The following is a 22,105-nucleotide window of genomic DNA, read 5'->3' as shown; positions in this document are numbered from 1 at the left end:
ATGTTCAAAGCCAGCCTCAGCTACTTAGTGAAACTCTTGGCAACTTAGTGAGACCCTATTTCCAAATAAAATAAAAAATAAGTCTGTGAGTATAGCCCCGGGGTAGAAAGCCTCTGGGTTCCACCCCCAGTACCCCCCCCCAAAAAAAAATTATATAGATAGACAGTTGTAGACATTCTTTTAGGGTAGATCTACTGATGAGAGCATCTTGTTATTTTTCTTTTCTTTTGACACTGTCTTACTTTTTCTTTGATTACTAAATGAAATATTTACTTACATAAAATTCTGAATTGACAGTTTTTTTCAATTTGGAAATTTGTGTCATGATAATTAGCTGTCATTTTAATCTACTTCCAGTATTTTTGTTTTTAGTTTGAAGAAGGTATAACATGTCTTAGCATAAGTATTTATTTTATTCTATTTGCCTTTCATTCTGCTTCTTGAAGTTGTAGGTTTAAGGCTTTTGCTAATTGGAATTATTTCTACTATTATTTCCTTTCTTTGCCTTTAGAAACTCCAGTGGCATTAAAGTTAGATCTTCTGTTATGATCCCACACTTCTCTGAAGCTCTATTTATTTTTTTCCAGTCTGTTTTCTGCCTTTGGTTCAGACTGGGTAGTTCTGATTGTTCATCTTTTTTATTCTGATTATTCATTTTAGTTATTCTTATCGTTTTTATTTTTATAATGTTTTCACTTCTAAAAACTTTATAGAGACTTTCTTAGTTGAGGCCCTATTTATTTTTTATTTTATTTATATTTTAGTCTAGTCCTCTTATTTATTTATTTATTCATTCATTCATTTATTTATTTATTTTGGTACCTGGGATGGAACCTAACTCAAGCTACACCCCCAGCCCTATTTTTTAGTCCTTTTATTTTTTAAACAGGGTCTCACTGCTAGGATGACAAGCTTGCACCACCAGGCCAGGACTGCTACTCTTGTTGCTTCTACCCAGAGCCTTTGTGCATGCTAGCAAGCACTCTACTACTGTTAAATCTCCTGCCAATGGTTCTGAAATTGAAAGTACATTCAAACATTTGGAGGGCTGTTTATGTGTATACATCTGGTATCAGGAATTGAACTTGGGGTCGTCCTACCTCTGAGCTATAACCCTGGCCCTATTTTTTTTTTTTTTTTGAAATATTGTCTCACTAAGTTGCTTCTCACTGGCCTCAAACCTGTAATCCTCTTGTCTCAGCACCCCCAAAGCAACATGCAGTTCCTTTGAATGAAACAAAAATTTGTAAGAAGTAAAACATACTGAATATTTTGTCTAAAATTTTTAAAGGGAAATATTTGTAAAATGACAAATATACATATATGTTATATATATTTAATTACTTCTGTGGTAGTGGAGATTGAACTCAGGGGCATTATACCTCCAAGTCTTATCCCTAGACCAATTTTACTTTTTATTTAGAAAAAGGGTCTTGCAAGGTGCTAGAGTCTAAGTTCAACCTGGTTTTGAACATGCAGTCCTCCTCTCTTAGCCTCTTAAGTACTGAGATTACAGGCATGCAACACCATACCCAGCTGATAATGTTATATTTTAATGAAATGGGATCCTTCTAGTACTCTTGTATGTAACAGTTGGGAGGCCAAAGGAGTAGGATACTGAGAAAAGTAGTACTCATTTTATTATAAAGAGAAGAATATAGCAAAATATGAGAGGATAGTGATCTATGATCATAAAATAATGCCGGTTTCATTGGGTATTAGAAAAAGAGTATTTGGAGGGCTATATTTACCTACACTCTGAAATAAGTGTATGGCATGATTTTTGGGGAGCGCAGTACTGGGAATGGAACCCAGGGACATTCCACCTCTGAGCTACACCCCAGCCCTAAATTTTATTCTCTATTTTGAAACAGGGTCTCACTGAGTTGCAAAGGGCCTCACTAAGTAGCTGAGGCTGTCCTCGAACCCAAATCTCCTGTCTCAGCCTCCCAAATGCTGGAATTACAAGCGTGCCCCACCACATCTGGCTGAAAATTTGTTTTTAAGGCCTGCATTGAAATCAGAAAATCTCTGTAACATTGATCTGAACTAATGAGGCTCAACCTAGTAAATTACTATACATATTATCATAAAACAACTTCTTAAGTTCATCTTTTTATTTTCTTGAGTTAGTGAATAGAAATAAAAATGAAATTAAAACTATTCCTTCAATACCATGACTAATATTTTAGATCAAGTTGAACCTAGAAATATTTATCCAAATGATCACTAGCTATAAATATAAAAAAGAAAAATAGTGAAATGTCAGAATGGTGTCTCTTAGACTGTTCTCCTATGGAAGTTGTTATAAGTGTTAATAAAGAAATTTGCTTATGAATATTTATCACATAGTGGTTCATATATAGTAGCCAGATATTTCTGAGTGATATCATATATCTTTTTTTCTTTTAGTTCTGTTGGTTTAGCAAAAGCTGCTCTAGAAGCAATTAATGGATTCAACCTTTTTGGCAACCAGGTAAAAACAAAAAAGAAATTTATTATTTGAATTCTATGTTTAATTAATTTCATTATTCATTAATAGTTATTTCCTTATGACCAATGAATATGTGAAGTTTATGGAACAACTGATGCTTAAACAACTTTCTTTGAAAATGATTTGCCAGTTAAATTCTAGTATTTTCACTAAAAACCACTGTTTAATTAAAAAAAATTTTCTTGACAAATTAAATTTTATTTTCTTGGTTTAATATCTGACTCATTTCTTCTTTTACTCTTTTTCTCAGGGGTTTCACATTTTTTAAATATTCCTGGAATTATATACTATGTATTTTATATGACCATTCTCATGTTGGTTTCGATTTAATATATATTAATATATTTCTCATTCTGAGGGAATTTATATAATATATGCAAAGAACAGAAGTTTTGATATTAGTTTTACCCTCAACTGCCTATAATCATATATCTAAAATCTCATTTTCTCTGAAGATAAAAGGGAAACCTTGAAGGTCACCTTAGATTTTCTTAAGACCTTTAACCAGTTTTTGTACCAAAGGAAACTAATCAAATGACCATAGATTGAGTTTGTTAATGGAAGAGAATAAAATGTAGGAATAAAGGTTACTATTCTGAATCAAGAAATAAGCTAATTTTTAAAGAAGTTTTTGTAACGGTTTTGAAAATGGCACAGCAATGTGAAGTTTCCAACTGATATAATTAACTCTAAGCTATTGAAATGCTAAGTCAGTGAAAATATGTTACAAAGTTAACACAGATGTACAAAAGAGTCACCTTGGTTTTGTTGTGTCAATTATAATACTATGTATTTCCAGCCTTTAAGACAGTTTTAAGTTGTGGTCTGGGAACACCGCTGTCTCTCTTCCCCTTTCTACATATACAAACTCTCTTCTCGCCCCAACTTCCCCTGAAGAACGGGCTATAGTTATATTTAGGAGCGAGCCAACAGACCGGATTGGGAGAATGGCACCCCTCTCTGTGCCCAAAACATGATTCTGAATCACGTATTTCCCATCTCCTGGGTGGACGGACAATCTAGCAAATGACATTATTAGAAATTAGGAGACAGACTGTGGCTGGACTCGTGCCGCTGTGGTGTGCCGCACGGGTTGGGGTCACGCTGTCCCTGCACCCGCCCCTCGGCTACAGCCAGCCCTCGGGACCCCGCCTGCCAGGGATGCCTGAGCTACAAAGCCCGGGAGGAGGGCATCCAGCTCTTTTTCAGTGGCTACAGCCGCCTCCTCGAAGTAGACCTCAAGAATGGATACAGCTTTGTGGAGTTGGAGGACTCCCGCAAAGGGAGGACTCTGAGGGGAGTGATCCTAGACGTTGCCCCGGGCCCCACCACCATCGCGAAGGCTACAGGTACGGAAGATAGGTGGTGGAAGTGGTTCTGCAGTCGGACAACCTCTGGCAGGGACTGAGTACAGGCTAATCTTTCTAGTCTTTGAAGTAGGCAGGACTTAAAGGATTTCATGCGGCAAGCAAGTGAAGTAACCTTCATAAATGCTCACAAAGAACACACAATCGAGGTTGTGATTGAATTTCGCTCCCACTCTTGACATTAAGTGTGCTTTTTGGATTAACTGGATAGCAAAGAGACAAATGGCAGAAATATTAGGTTTCTTGAAGATAAGCCAAGAACAAACTATAGGCAATCTTACTCTGGAAGTAGATCTAGATCACGATCTAGGAGAAGGTCACGAAGTAAGAGTCTGAGGAGCAGCCACAGTAGATCTCGAAGCATCTCAAAAACTTGCCCTGACTTAGATCACAGAGCAAAGGTCGATCATTCTCTCAATTAAAAGGCAGGAAATCTAGAGCAAAGAGCAAATCTAAGCCCAAATCTGATCGGGGCTCCCATTCGCACTCTCAAAGTAGATCTAAGGATGAGTATGAGAAGTCCTGAACCAGGCTCATTCTGGATGTAGGTCCTGCAAAGAAAATGGAAAAGGTGATATGAAGTCAAAATCCAGATCTTGTTCCAATTTACCCTTCTTGTTCCACCCTCAAAGGCTTGTTCTTTGTCCCCTCCACCAAAAACAACTACTTCAAGATCTTGTTTTAGGTCTCACTCAAGGTCAAGGTCGAGTTCCAGAGTTTAACCCAGAACTCTCCATTCTTTGCACACTATTATGGAACACTTTCCTACCTGCGTAGGAAGTTACTGTTCCATAATTTTACTTGGCCTCTTCTGCAAGAGGAATCTCCTGAAACAGGCATATAGAAATTTGATTTGTAGCCAAATTTGATTAAAAATGATGAGGTTCTAAAGTGGTGACATGAAGTCAAAGACCTTTTCCCTTTTTTGTAGAATTAAGGTAACTTTGACTTTATAGCTTTTGAACTAAAATAACTTTTGTAAAGATTAAACTCATTTAGTTTTTTAAAAACTATTTCAGCAGGATCAGCTGCAGGTTTTTTTGTTGTTTTGTTTGCTTATTTTTAAAAAACTAACTGTTTCAAGCTTTGGATACTTCAGACTTTAGAAAGAGAACCCAATTTTCACCGGGCGTTATGGCACCCGCTTGTAATCTCCGGCAGGTTCAAAGCCAGCCTTGCTGACTTAAGAGACCCTGATTCCAAATAAAATATAAAATAGGTCTGGGAGTGTAGCCTGGAGGTAGAAGGGCTCCATCCCGAGTACCACCAAAAAAAGAGAGAGAGAGAGAGAACCCAATTTTCATTTATTTTGGCTTTTTATAAAGCTTGAGTTATTTAAGATTAAAAAAAAAAAACAAGGCAAGCCTTAAACCAGCAATAAATTATTCAATTTGGATTTAAAAAAAAAGAAATTAGGAGACAGGATCACTATATTCTCTGACTTAAGTAGCAGCTTCCTCATCTAAAATGTAGAGATAATGATAATGATAAATGAAAATTTTCTCATTCGGAAGCAAATACTTTAGCAGAATGCGTGGCAAAGGTTAAACCCTCAATAAATGCTATTGTTAATGGAGTAATACTAAAGAAGGAAAATGAAAATATTAGACTGAAAGTTCTCTAGTGAGTATCTCAACAAGACTGGTAGAGGAGTGGTCTGGAAAAACACAAGTCTTGCTAGGCTGCCTTCCATGGCATACCAGATAGTGAGCTGAAGTGGCCAGCTCTTTTTTGCTGCTTTGTCTTTTTTTTTTTTTTTTTAAGTAAGTAAGTCTTCAGGTTGCTAGCATACTCTTCACCTACATATATACCTAGATATATATACAAGACAGCTGTCCTGACTCTACCTAGCTTTTTTCTATTAATACATACTGGTACGTTTCACTGTGACATTTGCATATATGACTACAATGCTTTGCCTAGGTCCACTATTCTATTTATACTGTTTTTCTCCTCTCTTCCCCCTTTCCTCTGATTTCCTTCCCTTTGCCTAATAGTATTATAGCTTCTACATATGTCTTTCTCTGTATGGCTTATTTTGTATAGCATAATATCTTCCATTACATCTGTTTTCTTGCAAATAAGAGGATTGCATTCTTGTTTATGACTGATCTATATGTATATGTGCCATTTTTATCCATTTATCTATTGATGGGCACCTAGGCTGATCCATATCTTGGTTATTTTTTAATAGTGCTGCAATAAACATGGGTATGCAGCTGTCTTTTTTGTTTGCTGACTTCATTTCCTTTAGCTATATAACCAGGAATGGGATAGCTGGATCATATGGTAAATATATTTTTAGCTTTTTGAAGAACTTCCTTACTGTTTTTCATAGTAGGTATTCTAATTTTTATTTCTCCCAATAGTGTATAAGAATTCCTTTTTCTCTACAACCTCACCAGCATTTGTTATTTTTTTATTTTGAATAGTAGCCATTCTGAGTGGGGTAAAATGGAACCTGAACAGAATTTGATATGCATTTTCCTGATGGCTAAAGATATTGAGCATTTTTAAATATAATTATTGGCCATGTGATATTATATATTCTGGTTATTATTTCTCTCTGTCAAATGAATATCTGGCAAAGATTTGCTTTTAATCTGTAGGCTATCTTTTCACTGTGTTGATTATTTCTTTTAATGCACAGCTTTTTAATTTGCTTTAATATGACTTGTCAGTTCTTGCTTGTGTTTCCTGAACTATTGTCCTGTGCCACCTATTGCCCTTGAAGTATCTCACCTGTGTTATCTTCTAGTAGTTTCAGTATTTTGGGTCATATGTTAGGATCTTTTATCAATTTTGAGTTCATTTTTAATATATGATGAGATAGAAGGTCTCATTTCACTCCTGTATGTAGACATCCAGTTTTCCTATTATTTGTTGAAGAAACTGTCTCCCTCCCCTCCAAGGATATTTTTGATACTTTGTTGAGAATCATTTAGATATAGATGCATGGATTTATCTTTGGGTCTTCTAGTATATGGTATTGGTCTGGTGTCTGTTTTTATATCAATATCATGCTAATTTTGTTACTATGACTTTGTAGTATATTTTGAAATCAGGTGTTATGATACATTTAACATTAACTCGGGAATGCTTTGGCTCTTCCATGTGAATTTTGTGATTATTTTTTCTAGTTCTATGAAAAATGTCATTGGTATTTCAATGGGGTACTTTCAACTGGGTAATAGGGCCTTTTTTATAAAAATTAATTATCCAAATAAATGAATCTGCTAGGCCTTTCCAACTTCTAGTGTCATCTTCAATTTTTTCTTTATTGCTATGAAATTTTTATTGTTTGTTTTAATATGGTACTGGGTATTGAACCCCAAAACATTCTACCTTTAGGCTACACCACCAGCTCTATTTTATTTTTTATTTTGAAACAGAATATCACTAGGTTGCTAAGAATCTTGCCAAGTTGCTGAGGCTGTATTGGTAATGTGATCCTACTATCTCAGCAAGCACCCTCCTATCTCCAGCAGAAGTACTAGAATTACAGGCATATGCCACCACACCTGACTGATGAATATATCAGTTCTAAAAGTCTTTTGGGGAACTCCTTATGGTTTTCCAAGCATAGAATCATGTCATCAACAAACAGATTATTTGATATTCTCCTCTCCTAATTGTATGCCTCTTATACCCTTCTCTTGTCTAATTGCCCTGGTTAAAGTTCCCCTATCATATTAAATCAGAGTGGTAGTAGTGGTGGACACTCTTCTTCCTGTTTTAGAGATATGTATTCAGTTTATTCCCATTCAGCATGATGTCGGTTATGAGTTTGTCATGTATAACTTTTACAAGAATGGCATATGGTCCTTTGTTTGTTTGTTTTATGCTGGAGATTGAACCCAAAGCATTCTCTCTCTGAGATACACCCAACTTCTATTTTGTTTTCTATTTCGAAACAGGGTCTTGCTAAATTGCTGAGGATAGCCCGAATCTGTAATTATCCTGTTCTGTGATCACAGGCATGCAACACCATACCAGGCTGGTATGAATTTGTTGAACATGTATGAACATGTTGAATTTTAAGAAAGGCTTTCCCATAATCTTTTGAGCTAATTGGGTGATTTCTATCCTTGATTCTATTTATGTGCTGAATTATACTCACTGATTTTCAAATCTTGATGTATCCTTGAATCCTTGGCTTTTCAAAAGAACCAGCTGTTTATTTCATTGATCTCTTATATTGTTCATTTAATCTCCAGTTCATCTGCAATCTTTACTGTTTTCTTTCTTCTGCTTATTTTGAGTTTTGTTCTTATTTTTCTGAGATGCATCATTAGGTAATATATTTGAGGTCTGTTTTTTATGCAAACACTTGTTGCTATACGCTGTCCTCTTAGTACTGTTTGCATTATATCCCATATGTTCTGATGTTTTGTTTCTACTTCCTTTTTTATTCTAGGAATGTTTAGAATCTCTCCTTCCAGCCGGGTGTGGTGGCACATGCTTGTAACCCCAGCATTTGGGAGGCTGAGACCGGAGGATCGCGGTTCGCGAACAGCCTCAGCTACTTAGTGAGGCTCTTCGCAACTCAGTGAGACCCTGTTTCAAAATAAAGAATAAAAATTTGGTGTAGCTCAGAGGTCAGATGTCTCTGGGTTCCATCCCCAGACCTGGAAAAAAAAAAAAATCTCCTTCCCTTTTCTTCAGTAATCTACTATCTTTGAGAAGTATGTTTTTCAGTACCCACCTATTTGCACACTTTCTGTAGTTTCTCTTGTTCCCAATTTTTAGTTTCAATACATTCTGATGTGATAAGACAAAACAAATTATTTCAGTTTTTTAAAACATATTAAGACTTAGGCCGGGCGTGGTGGCGCACGCTTGTAATCCCCGCGCTTGGGAGGCAGAGACAGGAGGATCGCGCAGGTTCGAAGCCAGCCGTGCGCGCTGGCTTAGGAGACCCTGTTTCCAAATAAAAAAAAAATGTAAAAATAGGTCTGGGAGTGCAGCCCGGAGGTAGAAGGGCTTCCAGGAACCCCAGTACCACCAATATATATATATATGTATGTATGTATGTATGTATGTATGTATATTAAGACTTAATGTTGGATGAAATGTTCTGTAGGTATCTATTAAGTCTAGTTGATCTGTAGTATAATTTTCTTTGTTTAAAATGTTTTTGTCAAGATGTTCTGTCTATTGGTGAGAATGGGGTATTGAAGTTACCACTACTATTGTATTGGGGTCTATATCTCCTTTTATGTCTTATAATTGTTGTATAAATTTGGTTGGTCCAGTGTTCAGCATATATTCTACTTAGTTTTCAAGTCTTTACTTTTCCCTGGAAGCTTTCATAGGTCATTTAGCTGTAATTCTAAAACAGCTGAATTGCTTTATTAAATATTTGATTTTAAGTTATAAATATAATGTCTATATTGTTCCTCAGCCAGTTTCTTAATCTTTACTACATGTGGGAATTACTTGAGGAATATAAAAATCAATACTAACAGCTGCTGGCCCTTTCTCTAGGTATTTTGATTTAACTGGTATAAGAGGAAGCCTTAACATTGGAATATTTTTTAGGCTGGGCGTGGTGGCGCACGCTTGTAATCCCCACGCATGGAAAGCTGAGACAGGAGGATCGCACAGGTTCGAACCCAGCCTCAGCTACTTAGTGAGGCTCTCAGCAACTTAGTGAGACCCTGTTTCCAAATAAAATATAAAATAGGTCTGGGAGTATAGCGAGGAGGAAGAAAGCCTCTGGGTTCCACCCCCAGTACCACAAAAAAAAAAAAAAAATTGGAATTTTTTAAAATTGCTCAGGAAATATATATATTACATTAATTGATTCATTATACATCACAGTGAGGTCAATGTGATACCAACATACATGCACACAACACTTGGTATGATTCTCTGAGGATCCCACCCCTTTATACCCTCTCTATACATGTTAATAAAATTGATAGTGAGACCTTCATATATGGACATAGCATCATTTCAACTCTTTCCTCCATCAAGTCTTCATTTTCCTCGCTTGACCTTTCCCAATCCCGTTGCACTCTTCTATTGATCTCTCCTCTTATTTTGTATTTTCTGTCTTCCACATATGAGAAAAAAATATGGCCCTAAATTTCTGAAACTGGCAGATCTCACCATAATATTTAGTTACATTCATTTTCCTGCAAACAGCATAATTTTGTTCCTTATGGCTGAGAAAAATTCCATTGTGTGTATATATCATCTGTATCCATTAATTTATTAATGCACACTTAAGTTGGTTCTATAATTTGGCTTTGTGAATTATGTCCCTATAAACATGGACATGCATATATCACTATAGTATTCAGACTTTTAATTGTTAAGCCAGCGAGGCTGGCTTTGAACCTGTAAGATCCTCCTGTCTTCGCCTCCCAAGCGCAGGGCAGACTTTAATTCTTTTGGAAGGATATAGCTGGATTGTATGGTGGTTCTATTCTTTTTTTTTTTTTTCATGTTTGATTCAACTTCTTTTTATTTTTTTTATTTTTAAACTTTTAGAATTTTTATTGGTGCATTATATTCATACATCATATTGGGGTGGACATACATGTACACATCACCAATTTAACCCCTGCCCAATTCCCACCCCATCCCTCCTTCCCTTGCTTGGCTTAGTGGTTGACTTCGATATGTACATTGTGTGTTTTAGAGATTTTCCTCTTCCCCCCTCCTTTCTCCTCCTTTAGGTTGTCTTGTTTGCTCCTCTATAGGATTTCCTTTTTCATCTAGAGTTCCTCCTATGACTTTATAAATCTATCCTTAACCTTTTTTTTTTTTTTGCTTGTTTTTTATTGTGGAAGGATTTTATTTTGGGGGAAGTTTCTTTCTTTCTTTCTTTCTTTTTTTCTTTCTTTCTTTCTTTCTTTCTTTCTTTCTTTCTTTCTTTCTTTCTTTCTTTCTTTCTTTCTTTCTTTTGTACTGAGAATTAACCACAGGGGCATTCTACCTCCAGTCTACCTACACATTCAGTCATTTGTATAAATATTTATTTATTTACTTTATGTATGTATGTATGTATTTATTTTATACTAGATTAAACCACCCAGGAGTATTCTAACTCTAAGCCACACCATTAGCCCTATTGCATTTTATTTTTCATTTTGAAACATGTCACACTAAGTTTCTGAGCCTGGCTTTGCACCTGCTGGTCTCCTTTCTCAGCCTCCCAAGTTACAAGTATTACTAGCATGTGCCACCATGCCTCGCTCTATTCCTAGTCTTTTTAGGATCCTCCTTAATGGTTATACTAATCTACTTCCACCAACAGTGTATAAGAGTTTCTATCTCCTCACATTTTTACCATCATTTATTACTGTTTATTTTCTTTTTTTCCTTTCTTTTTCTTTTTTTTTTTTTTTTTTTTGGTGGTACTGGGGTTCCTGGAAGCCCTTCTACCTTCGGGCTACACTCCCAGACCTATTTTTACATTTTTATTTTGGAAACAGGGTCTCCTAAGCCAGGACATGCAGCTGGCTTCGAACCTGTGTGATCCTCCTGTCTCTGCCTTCCAAGCGCGGGGATTACAAGCATGTGCCACCACGCCCGGCCTGTTTATTTTCTTGATGATTGCCATTCTTACTGGATTTAGGTGAAATCTGCGTGCAATTTTGATTCGCATTTCCATGGTTGCTAATGATGTTGAATATTTTTTCATATATTTACTGGCCATTTATATTTCTTCTCTTAGGAAGTATGTGTTCAGTTAATTTTTCCATTTATTATTGGGTAATTTGTTTTTTGGCTCCAGTTTTTTAAGTACTTTGTTTATTCTAGATATTAGTCCTCGATTAGAGAAGTAGCTGTCAAAATATTCTCCTATTGTGTAGCCTCTCTGTTTAGACTCTTGATTGTTTCCTTTGTTGTGCAGAAGCTTTTTAATTTGATGTATTTTTTCATGTATTGATTATCAGTTTTATTTTCTGAGCTTTGGGTGATTTAATGAAGAAGTCTCTACCAATTCCTACACTGTATTGATGCTACACAATCCTATATTTTCTTCTACTAATTGCAAAGTTTCTGGTCTAATTTCTTGGTCTTTGATCCATCTTGAGTTGACTTTTATGCAGAGTGAGAGATTAGTGTATAATTCCATTCTTATACATATGAATATCCAGTTTTCCTAGCTCCATTTCTTGGAAACATATGCTGTCTTGCCTCCAGCATGACTTTTATTGCTCAGAATAATTGCTTTGGCTATTTGTGTTCTTTTTTTTTTTTTAAGCACGTGGATTTTAGTATTTTTTCCCTAGCTCTGTGAAGGATGAAATTGATATTTTGATAGGAATTGCATTGCATCTGTAAATCACTTGGTAGAATGGCCATTTTGACAATATTTCTTCTGTTTATCCAAGAGCATGGGAAGTATTTCCATCTTCAGAGGTTTTCTTTAATTTTTTTCTTTAGTAATCTCTAGTTTTGTTGCTCTTTTACCTCCCTGGTTAAATTTATTCCTCAGTTGTTTGCTTGGTTTTTTTGTTTTGTTTTTAGGCTATTTTGAATGGAATTGTTTTCTAGATTTCTTTTTTCAGCAGGCTCATTTTTGGTGTATAGGAAAGCTAATGATTTTTGTAATTTGATTTTGTATCCAGCTACTTTGCTGAATTTAATACATCAGCTCTAGAAGAAATCCAATTGAGTTTTTAGGATCTTCTAAGTATAGGATCATGTCAACAGCAAATGGATAATTTAAGTTCTTCTTTCCCTCTTTGTATCCCTTTAATTTCCTTCTCTCCTCTCATTACTCTGGCTAGAATTTCAAGCACTATATTGAATAGGAGAAGTAATAGTGGGCATCCTTGTCTTATTCCTGATATTAAAGAGAATACTTTCAGTTTTTCCCCTTTTAGTCTGATGTTATCTTTGGATTTATTATATATTGCTTTTCTGGTGTTGAAGTAAGTTCCTTCTCTCACTAATTTCTTCACTGTTTTTAACATGAGTGAGTATTTAATTTTGTAATATTATTTTTCTGTATCTATTGAGATGCTCCTGTGATTTTTTTTCTTTGGTTCTGTTTTTGTGATGACTTACATTTATTTGTTTGTTTGTTTGTTTGTTTATTTATTTATTTATTTATTTATTTATTTTTGGTGGTACTGGGATTCCTCGAAGCCCTTCTACCTCCGGGCTACACTCCCAGACCTATTTTTACATTTTTATTGGAAACAGGGTCTCCTAAGCCAGCGCGCACGGCTGGCTTCGAACCTGCGAGACCCTCCTGTCTCTGCCTCCCAAGCGTGGGGATTACAAGCGTGCGCCACCACGCCCGGCTTTTTTTTTTCCCCCCCGATGGTACTGGGGTTCCTAGAAGCCCTTCTACCTCAGGGCTACACTCCCAGACCTATTTTATATTCTTGAAACAGGGTCTCTTACGCCAGCGCGGCTGGCTTCCAACTTGCGCGATCCTCCTGTCTCCACCTCCCAAGCGCGAGGATTACAAGCGTGCCCACCACGACCGGCGCTCATGATTTACATTCATTAAATCGTGTATGTTGATCCAGTCTTTTATCCCTGGAATGAAGCCAACTTTGTCATGGTATATAATCTTTTCCATGTGGTTTAGATGCAAATTTTCAGGAATTCTAAAATGCAGCCAAGGATGAGAACAACTGCTCTAAGCAGAATTTATTTACCTTGTTTAAGTCATGTCTTTTTTCTACCATTCTTTGTATCACATGTTTGCTAAACGAACTACCTTTATAGAAGAATAGACGAATAATGTCTCATTTCGTTAATCACATGAATGTTAACATGTTGTGAAATAATAACTGTTCATTTTTCATATTTACATGGTAGTATTGATGTTATAGTTTTTTGTTTGTTTCTGTTTTATTGTGGTACTAGGGATTGAACCCAGGGGCATTCTACCAATTCGGCTCTACTCCCAAACTTTTTTTATTTTGAAACAAGTTCTCAGTAAGTTGCTGATGGCCTTGCTGATTCTGGCCTCGAATTTGTAATCCATCCCCCCCCCTCAGCCCCCACCACCCCAAGTACTGTTGTAGTTTTATAAATTCTCTTTCAGCTTTTTTCTTATGGGTAATATTGGAGAAACTTGATTTTTAAAAATCTTAGTATTCCTATGTCTACCACGGTTAAAATAATACTATGAGCCGGATGTGGTGGTGCACTCTTGTAATCCCTACACTTGGGATGCTGAGACAGGAGGATTGCACAGGTTCGAAGCCAGCCTCAGATACTTAGTGAACCTCTCAGCAACTTAGTGAGACCCTGTTTCCAAATAAAAATAGGTCTGGGAATATAGCCCAGAGGTAGAAAAGCCCCTGGGTTCCACCCCCAGGACCACTAACAATAAATAAATTAATAGTAATAATAATATGCCTGCTAAACAATACCACATTTAAAAGTGTGTGCAATTTTTACGTGTTTAATTGTTTTATAATATCACCTCATATAGTTAGAAGAGCTCTGTTCCTATTATAAGTTAGTGAGTTATTATAGATAACTGACATGAAGAAATAGTTTTGTTCAAATGAGAACCCAAGAAACCTCCTCAAACAGAGGATTTCACATTGTATAAATATTCAATTATTTCTAAAGTCTGTTAGTATAATGTTTTAGAAGATAAAGTGTCATTAGCTAAATTAATTTAGAGCCTTGCTGCTGTCTACTCAAGGGAGCTATAGTTCTTTAGATACAGAAAGGCCTCTGTTAAAATAAATAATCAGAGAGTTAAGGTAACTTTTCCTGGCTCATAGAACAAAAGGGCAGAACTAAGAATTAAACTAAAGCCATTCAATAATGAATATATAAGATCAGTTATTGGCATGGGAAATCTCAGACCTTGGTGAGTCTCCCATTATAGTTGAGCTCTGTGTTGTGTTTTCTTTTAAAGCTCTTAGGTCATTTTCTGCTTAATAAATATTAAGGTTCTGAGGAAGGTGCCTGCTTCATAAAGAGTGTGAAAGACTTAGCTTTTGCCTTTATGATGAGTGTGTGTGCACTTTTGTATATTAAATAAAACAAATATTATTTTTACTTTTATGGGCAGTTGATGGTGTGAAAAAAGCTTTTATCTTTGGTTGTATTAATTGTTCTTATACTTTTAAAATTAATCACTTTTTTGTTGTTTAAGAAAAAACAATTTAAATTCTGAAACTATTTTTAAAAGTTATTTTTCTTTGGGACACTATCTAAAGAAAATATGTGATAAAATGACCCAGTTTCATTAGAGATGATTTTATAATACAAGTTAATTGGGAGCAGGGCTGCATTGAGAAGCATAGTAATGTAATCCTCTATAAATGGATCACATATTTTATCAGGGTCTCAAATATATTCTGTATAAATATCATGATAAACATATTTCATCTTATTTAATAATAAATAATTTATAATTATTTAATATAATACATAGTATAAATATGTAGTATATATAATAAAATTATATATAGTATAAATATTCCTGTTTAAACATTGCCAATAATACTTGGCAATGTTTAAATAGGAATATTTAAATAAATCAGAATATATTATCAAATATCTTGGACATAGTAAGCAACAATTTTGTGACTTTTAGGTTTAAGTGTCAGCTCTGCTCTTCTGAGACCCTGAAAATTAATGCTCATGTTCTTCTGCCCTTTGAAAATTCCTTTAATAGTACATGAGCACCATCTTTTATAATGAGGAGAAGCCTGGATAATGAGAATGACTGCTAGAAACAGCTCTTGGGGCAGAAAGCAAAAATTGGCTGTTTACACACCAATTGCCACGACAGCAATGGTGCAGAGATGAAATTCCCATCAGTAAATATCCTTACTGAAAGAGTACTCTTCTCCAGGCTCCGCCTTATACTGAATTGGGGAAGAAAATCTAATTCTATTTTTTTGGTTTGGTTTTGCTTCCAAAACTCAGAATAGCTCCAATGATTAGGTTTATCTTGTTTTATTTTTTGGTTCTAGATGAGAGCAGCAAGTCTATTATATCAGATTTAGAGAAGTGATTAAAATGGAGAAAAAAGGGACCTAGATAATCCTTTTAAATGATTTCACTTTTAATTGAGATCATTAATATTAACAGTGTCTTAGTGGTCACACATGATACCAGTGGCCTTAGGAACCATCTCAAAAGTGTTTGTTCTGGTCATCAGGATGGAGGGGAGAGGTAGATGAGCATTTTAGCCCTTTCCCACCTTAGAACACATGTTCCCATGACACTAGTTAGGTAGAATCACTTAGTGCATTTACTGGAATAAAAATAGGTATAGAACTCAGATGGAGAGTAAGATTTGAGCTGTTAGTAATAAAATATGCTTGTTAGGTGGAATCAGGATATTATGGCAGAGTTGTGATAATTTCAGCAAGTGGAAGATGAAAATCAGATATTCACAGTATTCAAATACTCTGAAATGACATAAGCATATAAAATTTTTTTTCTTATTCTTGCCTTTATTGGAGGAAGTCAAGATACTGACAGATGAGTTCACAAAATAAAAATGATGACTAGAGGGATTGCTCATGTTAGGCCCAACATTGAAATCTATACAGACATCTAGCTTCCTTTGAAATATGCAGGCCTAAAATAAATGTGTCTGATGATTTAAAGTAGGTGATAATTAATTTCATGTGTGGGCTCTTCTTTTTTATGTCTTGCTTCTTAATGAAGAATAGCTGCCCATGATCTCAGGTAATTGTATTTTACCATCCTAGAAATCTGAGCCATAATGCCTAAAGCACTGAATATTTTTTAACAAAACTCAAGCATCAGAGTTAACTAGCATTTTTAAGTAGTAAGATATGAGATTATTTTTCTTTGCAGGCATATTTCTTAGAGTCTGGCTAAGAAAATTGAGGCCTAAACAGATCTGGATGAATTTATATAAATAAACCATTTATTAGTGGCCATAAAATATAAGTTGACTTGCCAGAATGGCAAGAATTGCCAAATTTGCCATTTCACTTCATTGTTTATAAATTATGCCATTTAGATTGTGTCTTTTAAAAATTCAACTCCAGGAAACATTTGGCATTCAATTAACTTTATTAGTTATCGGCCCAAAGATAATTATAGCGCCTATTACTTTTTTATTCACAGGTTCTCAACATATTATACCCATTTATTTTCTTGCTGTTATGTTCTAGCTATTCTAAGATCATCGCTTTGGTTTTCACCTTCTTCAGTTTTTCTAGGAACTTAACTATTCTTTCTTTCTAAGCCATTTGTATGGTACTTAACTATTTGTTGCTGTGTGCAGTCTTGTTGTTTCTTTAATAATTACCTTGATCAGGACTCTTTATTACTTGGGTCTGTTCCTTGAGAATTCAAGTCAAATTTGACCTGGTTTGTTTTCCTCAAACCAAAGTGCACAGTCCTTTGCCAGCAGCAGCTAGTATGTGGCACATTGTTGAACACATAGAGATGGGAGGTTGGGACAGTTTAACATCAATCTGGTTGTTGAGAGAGCCTCACTCATTCCCTGTTCATTTATTGTTTCACTTGCCAGAGTTAAAGATTTTAAAATATGATGTTTTAAATAAACCATTCTACTTTGTAAGCTAATAGTCACGTATTAATATGGATTAACAGAAAAATATATATATCTAGTAAGTCTGACATTTGGACCTAGAGTCTGTTGTTACTAAATTGGAAGTTTCAGTTTAGGTAATTGATTAATTCAAGGTATTTTAGTTTCAGGGTGAGAGCATCTTTAAAGTTAGAATTGGGATGAGATTTAGAAAATAATATGGAAGTGGCTGGGTGTGGTGGCACATGCTTGTAATCCCCATGCTTGGGAGGCTGAAACAGGAGGATTGCACATGTTCAAAGCCAGCCTAAGCTATTAGTGAAGCTCTTGGCAACTTAGTGAGACCCTGTTTCTAAATAAAATATAAAATAGGTCTGGGAGTGTATCCGAGAGGTAGAAAGCCCCTGAGTTCCACCCCAGTACGACCAAAAAATAAATAAAATAAATAAAAAATGTATAAAAAGAAAAAAAGAAAAGAATATGGAAGCAAAATGAAATGTATAGTTCTGCTCCTCCCCCCATTCTTTTGTGGAATTGAGAATTGACCTAGGGCCTCAAGCCTGCTAGGCAAGTGTTCTACCATTGAGCTACACCACACACAGGCACACAACACACACACACACACACACACACACACACACACACTCTGCATATTCTCTTATAATGGAAGCAGTCTTCACATTCCTATTTTGTTCTGTGTTTTCAAAAATTTAGCTCTTCACTAAAAGGAAATCATGTTGATTGATTGTTGGACTATTGAATATGGAATAAATTAATGGCTAAATAGTAAAACTTTTAATGTCTTAGAAGAGTAAATAACATATTCTGTTATACCTGTCCTTCTATTTAAGGGTTTGTTCTTACTTGAGAGATAATTGTGTGGGAGTGTATGTGTGTGTGTGTGTGTGTGTGTGTGTGTGTGTGTTACTGGAGATTGAATCCAGGGCCATTCTACCTCCGAGTTACACCCCCAGCCCTATTTTTTTTTTTTTTGAAACAGGGTCTCACTAGGTTGATGAGAATCTCACTACTTGCTGAGGCTATTCTCAAACCTGTGATCCTTCTGTCTCAGCCTCCTAAGTACTGGGATTACAAGCCTGCATCACCAAACCCAGCTGAAAGATAAGGTTTGTTTGTTTGTTTGTTTGTTTGTTTAGTATAGGAAATTGGAAAACCTAGTAGTTAAAGCATGGGCTTTTGTGTCAGAGTTCAATTTATACCCTTGCTCTGTTGAACCAAGGCTTAGTCTTCTTTTCAGTATAATGGGATAATATCTACATATAAATTTTTTTTTTTACAGTACTGGGGATGGAACCCAGGGGCATTCTACCTCTGAGCTACACCCCCAGCCATATTTTTTATCCTATTATTTTTGAAATAGGGCCTCACTGAGTTGCAAAGGGCCTAAGTAGTAGCTGAAGCTCTCCAAGAACTGCAATCCTCCTGTCTCAGCCTCCCAAATGCTGGGATTACAAGCATGCGCCACCACGCCCAGTTTATAGGGATTTAATGATGTAAACCATGTGGAACAAAAAGTGCCGTATATGATACATAGAAAATAGTAGCCACTGTTATTCAACTTGTTGGTATTTGAGATTTTCTGTCTTAATGTTTTAATTGAATATTTTATCTATAATTCTTGTTTGTATCTCATATGATTAACATTCATTTTGAGGAATGTACAACTCATATTTTATGAATCCAAATTATTTCTTGCCTTATTCTTTTTCATATTAGCTAAACTCCTTGTATTTTCATTAAATAAATGTAATTAGCTGACTTACTGTCTTACAATCAGTACATTCTGATTTATAAGAAAACCAAGGAGCCAGGTACAGTGGCACATGCCTAGTATCCCAGTACTTTGGAGGCTGAGACAAGAGGATCACAGGTTCAAGGCCAGCCTCAGCAATTTATCAAAACCCTGTGAGAGATTGGTGGGGTGAGCAAATGTTTTACAAGTTCTTGAAATGTTTTTTTTTCCCTCTTTTTCCAGGGCTGTTCTTGGTCAGTTATATTTGTGGATCTTGATGCGCACAATCGCAACAGACAAACTTTGTGCTCACTGTTACCCAGAGAATCAAGATCTCATGTGAGCTGGTTTTATAGTAAACTAAAATGAGCCATCATTTAAGTTTTTTTGCTTTTTTTTTTTTTTTTTTTGCGGGTCAGGGGATGGAACCCAGAGGCATTCAACCTCCGAGCTACAATAGCTATCCCTATTTTTTATTCTTTATTTTGAAACCGGGTCTCACTGAGTTGCAAAGGGCCTCACTAAGTAGCTGAAGCTGTCGGCGAACCGTGATCCTCGGGTCTCAGCCTCCCGAATGCTGGGATTATAAGCGTGTGCCACCACACCCGGCTCCATCATTTAAGTTTTTCACGTAATTTTATTTTTTCCAAGAAAGCACTCTAAAAATATTAAAAGTTACCCAGAAGGATAAAAAAGCATTATAGAGACTGTCTCTCTGGCCTCTGGAGGGCTTTCTTAGAAGGTGAACAAGTATGAACAAAGATGTTTTGTTCTTTGAGTCTTTTTGTAAGACAACAGAAAGATAAACACTATTATATTTTTTTTGGGGGGGGTTACAACATTTTACCCAAATGCATCATTTTTTGTCATGGAATATTATAAAAAATATATATCACAATTTATATTTCTTGTTTCTTTTCTCATTTGATTTGCTTTTTTCCTAGGCTGATGAAATTTTATTTATTATACCTGATTATACACTTTTCTAGGGATTACTTGTGGTTCTATTCCTTAAAAATACCCAAAGTAGAATAACTATTTAAAAATAATAATTTTATGTAGGTAATTCAAGATTATATAAAAAGAAAAGCAAGCTGGGATAGGTGGTACACACCTCTAATCCTAGTTCTTAGGAGGCTGAGACAGGAGGCGCACAAGTTCATGACCAGCCTCAGTAACTTAAGCCCTCTACCACTTAGTGAGACCCTGTTTCAATGCCCCTGGGTTCTATCCCTAGGACTACAAGTGACAAATAAATAAAAGAAACAGAAATAAACTGTATTTGCTTATTTAATGTTATAATACTTATTTTGCCACTCAAATAGAATCTTAGGGTGATAACATTTGGATATAGGTTTCTGCATATTTTTATGTACAAATATTATTTTATAAAACTAGAACACTATTATTTACAGTGATTGGTATCCTATCTTTGGAAACAAACATGTTTCCATATTGATAAATAAATTTTTATAATAAAAATTTTAATAGCTCCTACAATTTGCATTTATTGGCTGCTAATTTACTGAACTGTTAGACCTTTAAATCTAAGTTGTGATAACTTAGTGTTAAATTTTACATACTGCTTTAATTAGCATTTTAAAGTTTTAGCCCAACTTTGACAGTCCTCTTTCTTAATAAGTTTTGTCTCCTCTAAGATTCACTGAAGCATGCCATTAGACGCATCTGTCCCCTGAAACAGAGAAAGCTCACAGTCAGTTGAATAATCATTTGACTTCCTATCTCCATGATTCTTCTTGGGCTGTGTTGATCACATCACTGCAGACACTTATAGACTCTTTTCTTACTGAACCCAGAACACAGATGCTGCCCTACTTCCCTGCATCAGTTATCCTGCATTTGCCCTAGATGATGAAGTTCTCTTTAACCAGACACTTGATAAAGTGGTTAGAAAATTAAAAGGAAAATATGGATTTAAGCGCTTCTTGAGAGATGGGTATAGAACATCATTGGAAGATCCAAACAGACGCTACTACAAGCCAGCTGAAATTAAGGTATCTTAAAATATTATGTATTAGTAGCAAATGAGAGTTGTCAAAAGCACAAATTCAACAGCCTGACTTTTTGAGTTCCTTAGACAGTTGGTTACCTTCTGTCCTTAATACTATTCATTGGTAAAATAATCATAGTACCTATACCATAAGGTTCTTCTGAGGATTCATTGATTTAATATATATTAAAGTACTTAGAACAGTGTTTGACACCTAGTCAATGCTCAGTAAGTATTAGCTCATATCACCATAGGCCCATCTGTTCATAATGTACCATGTTGAATTCATTGGTTGAACAATTTTCTATTTCATTTTAATATATCTTACATACTGTCAAGTTTCTATTTGTGATCTAGCTTTCACTCTATTAAGTAAGTGCTTTTATTAAAACTGATATTCCTCCCCCTTTTTAAATTTAGACCCTTCTTATTGAAATATATTTCTCCAAATATTTAGTTTTAAAATGTTTCATATTTTAAATGCACATCTTAATATATAGAGATTTATACTGGCTTTGTTTAAGCCACCAAGAAAACTAAAACTCCCATAAAGTAAACAGGCAGGCACATTGCTAAAGACTATGTTTTCATTTGGTAGATTGAAAATTATTTTTTGAAGCATGCTTACAACTTGACTCACTGAATTACATCAAGTTCATATAGATTATGTCTTAGCAGCTATAGACTTAGCAACTATAATTGTTGGTAATTAACATACCACTCATCCAAAATTCTGTATGCACTGAGTTTTGCAGGACCACTCAATAGACAGTCATTTTATTAAATTTCACAGATGACTATCACTTAAGAGCTCTAGAAGTCATTTTTGTGTATAGTTTAAAATGTTATGTCAGCATTGACATCATTACAGTCTGCTAGGTTGGGCCAAAAAGTTCATTCATCTCATAAATGCCTTCAAATATTTCATCTCTATTTAAACCACTTTCGGAGCTGATTTACCTCATTTATACTTGAGTAACACCACCTGCAACTCCCA

General features: G+C 35.4%; 1 protein-coding gene and 1 pseudogene across 5 annotated transcripts in view; both read left to right on the top strand.

Moving 5' to 3' along the window:
- Positions 1–22,105, top strand: part of PHKB (phosphorylase kinase regulatory subunit beta) — a gene marked incomplete at both ends in the record, with an annotated part of 214,078 nt that overhangs the window by 84,132 nt on the left and 107,841 nt on the right. For all 4 annotated transcript variants that reach the window (XM_080704249.1, XM_080704250.1, XM_080704248.1 and 1 more), the window contains 3 exons: positions 2,413–2,476; positions 19,341–19,436; positions 20,915–21,112. In XM_080704249.1, the coding sequence (XP_080560375.1) occupies positions 2,413–2,476; positions 19,341–19,436; positions 20,915–21,112 (358 nt within the window). The remainder of the gene's footprint in view (positions 1–2,412; positions 2,477–19,340; positions 19,437–20,914; positions 21,113–22,105) is intronic.
- Positions 3,521–4,583, top strand: LOC308267868 (annotated as a pseudogene). The gene is made up of 2 exons: positions 3,521–3,843; positions 3,935–4,583. The product of its transcript is annotated as an uncharacterized misc_RNA (transcript).

The sequence above is a fragment of the Muscardinus avellanarius genome, assembly GCF_963383645.1.
Source record: "Muscardinus avellanarius genome assembly, chromosome: 10".
NCBI classification, from domain to species: domain Eukaryota; kingdom Metazoa; phylum Chordata; class Mammalia; order Rodentia; family Gliridae; genus Muscardinus; species Muscardinus avellanarius.
The sequence above is the reverse complement of the archived record's forward strand: the minus strand, read 5'-3'. Positions and strand labels throughout refer to the sequence as shown.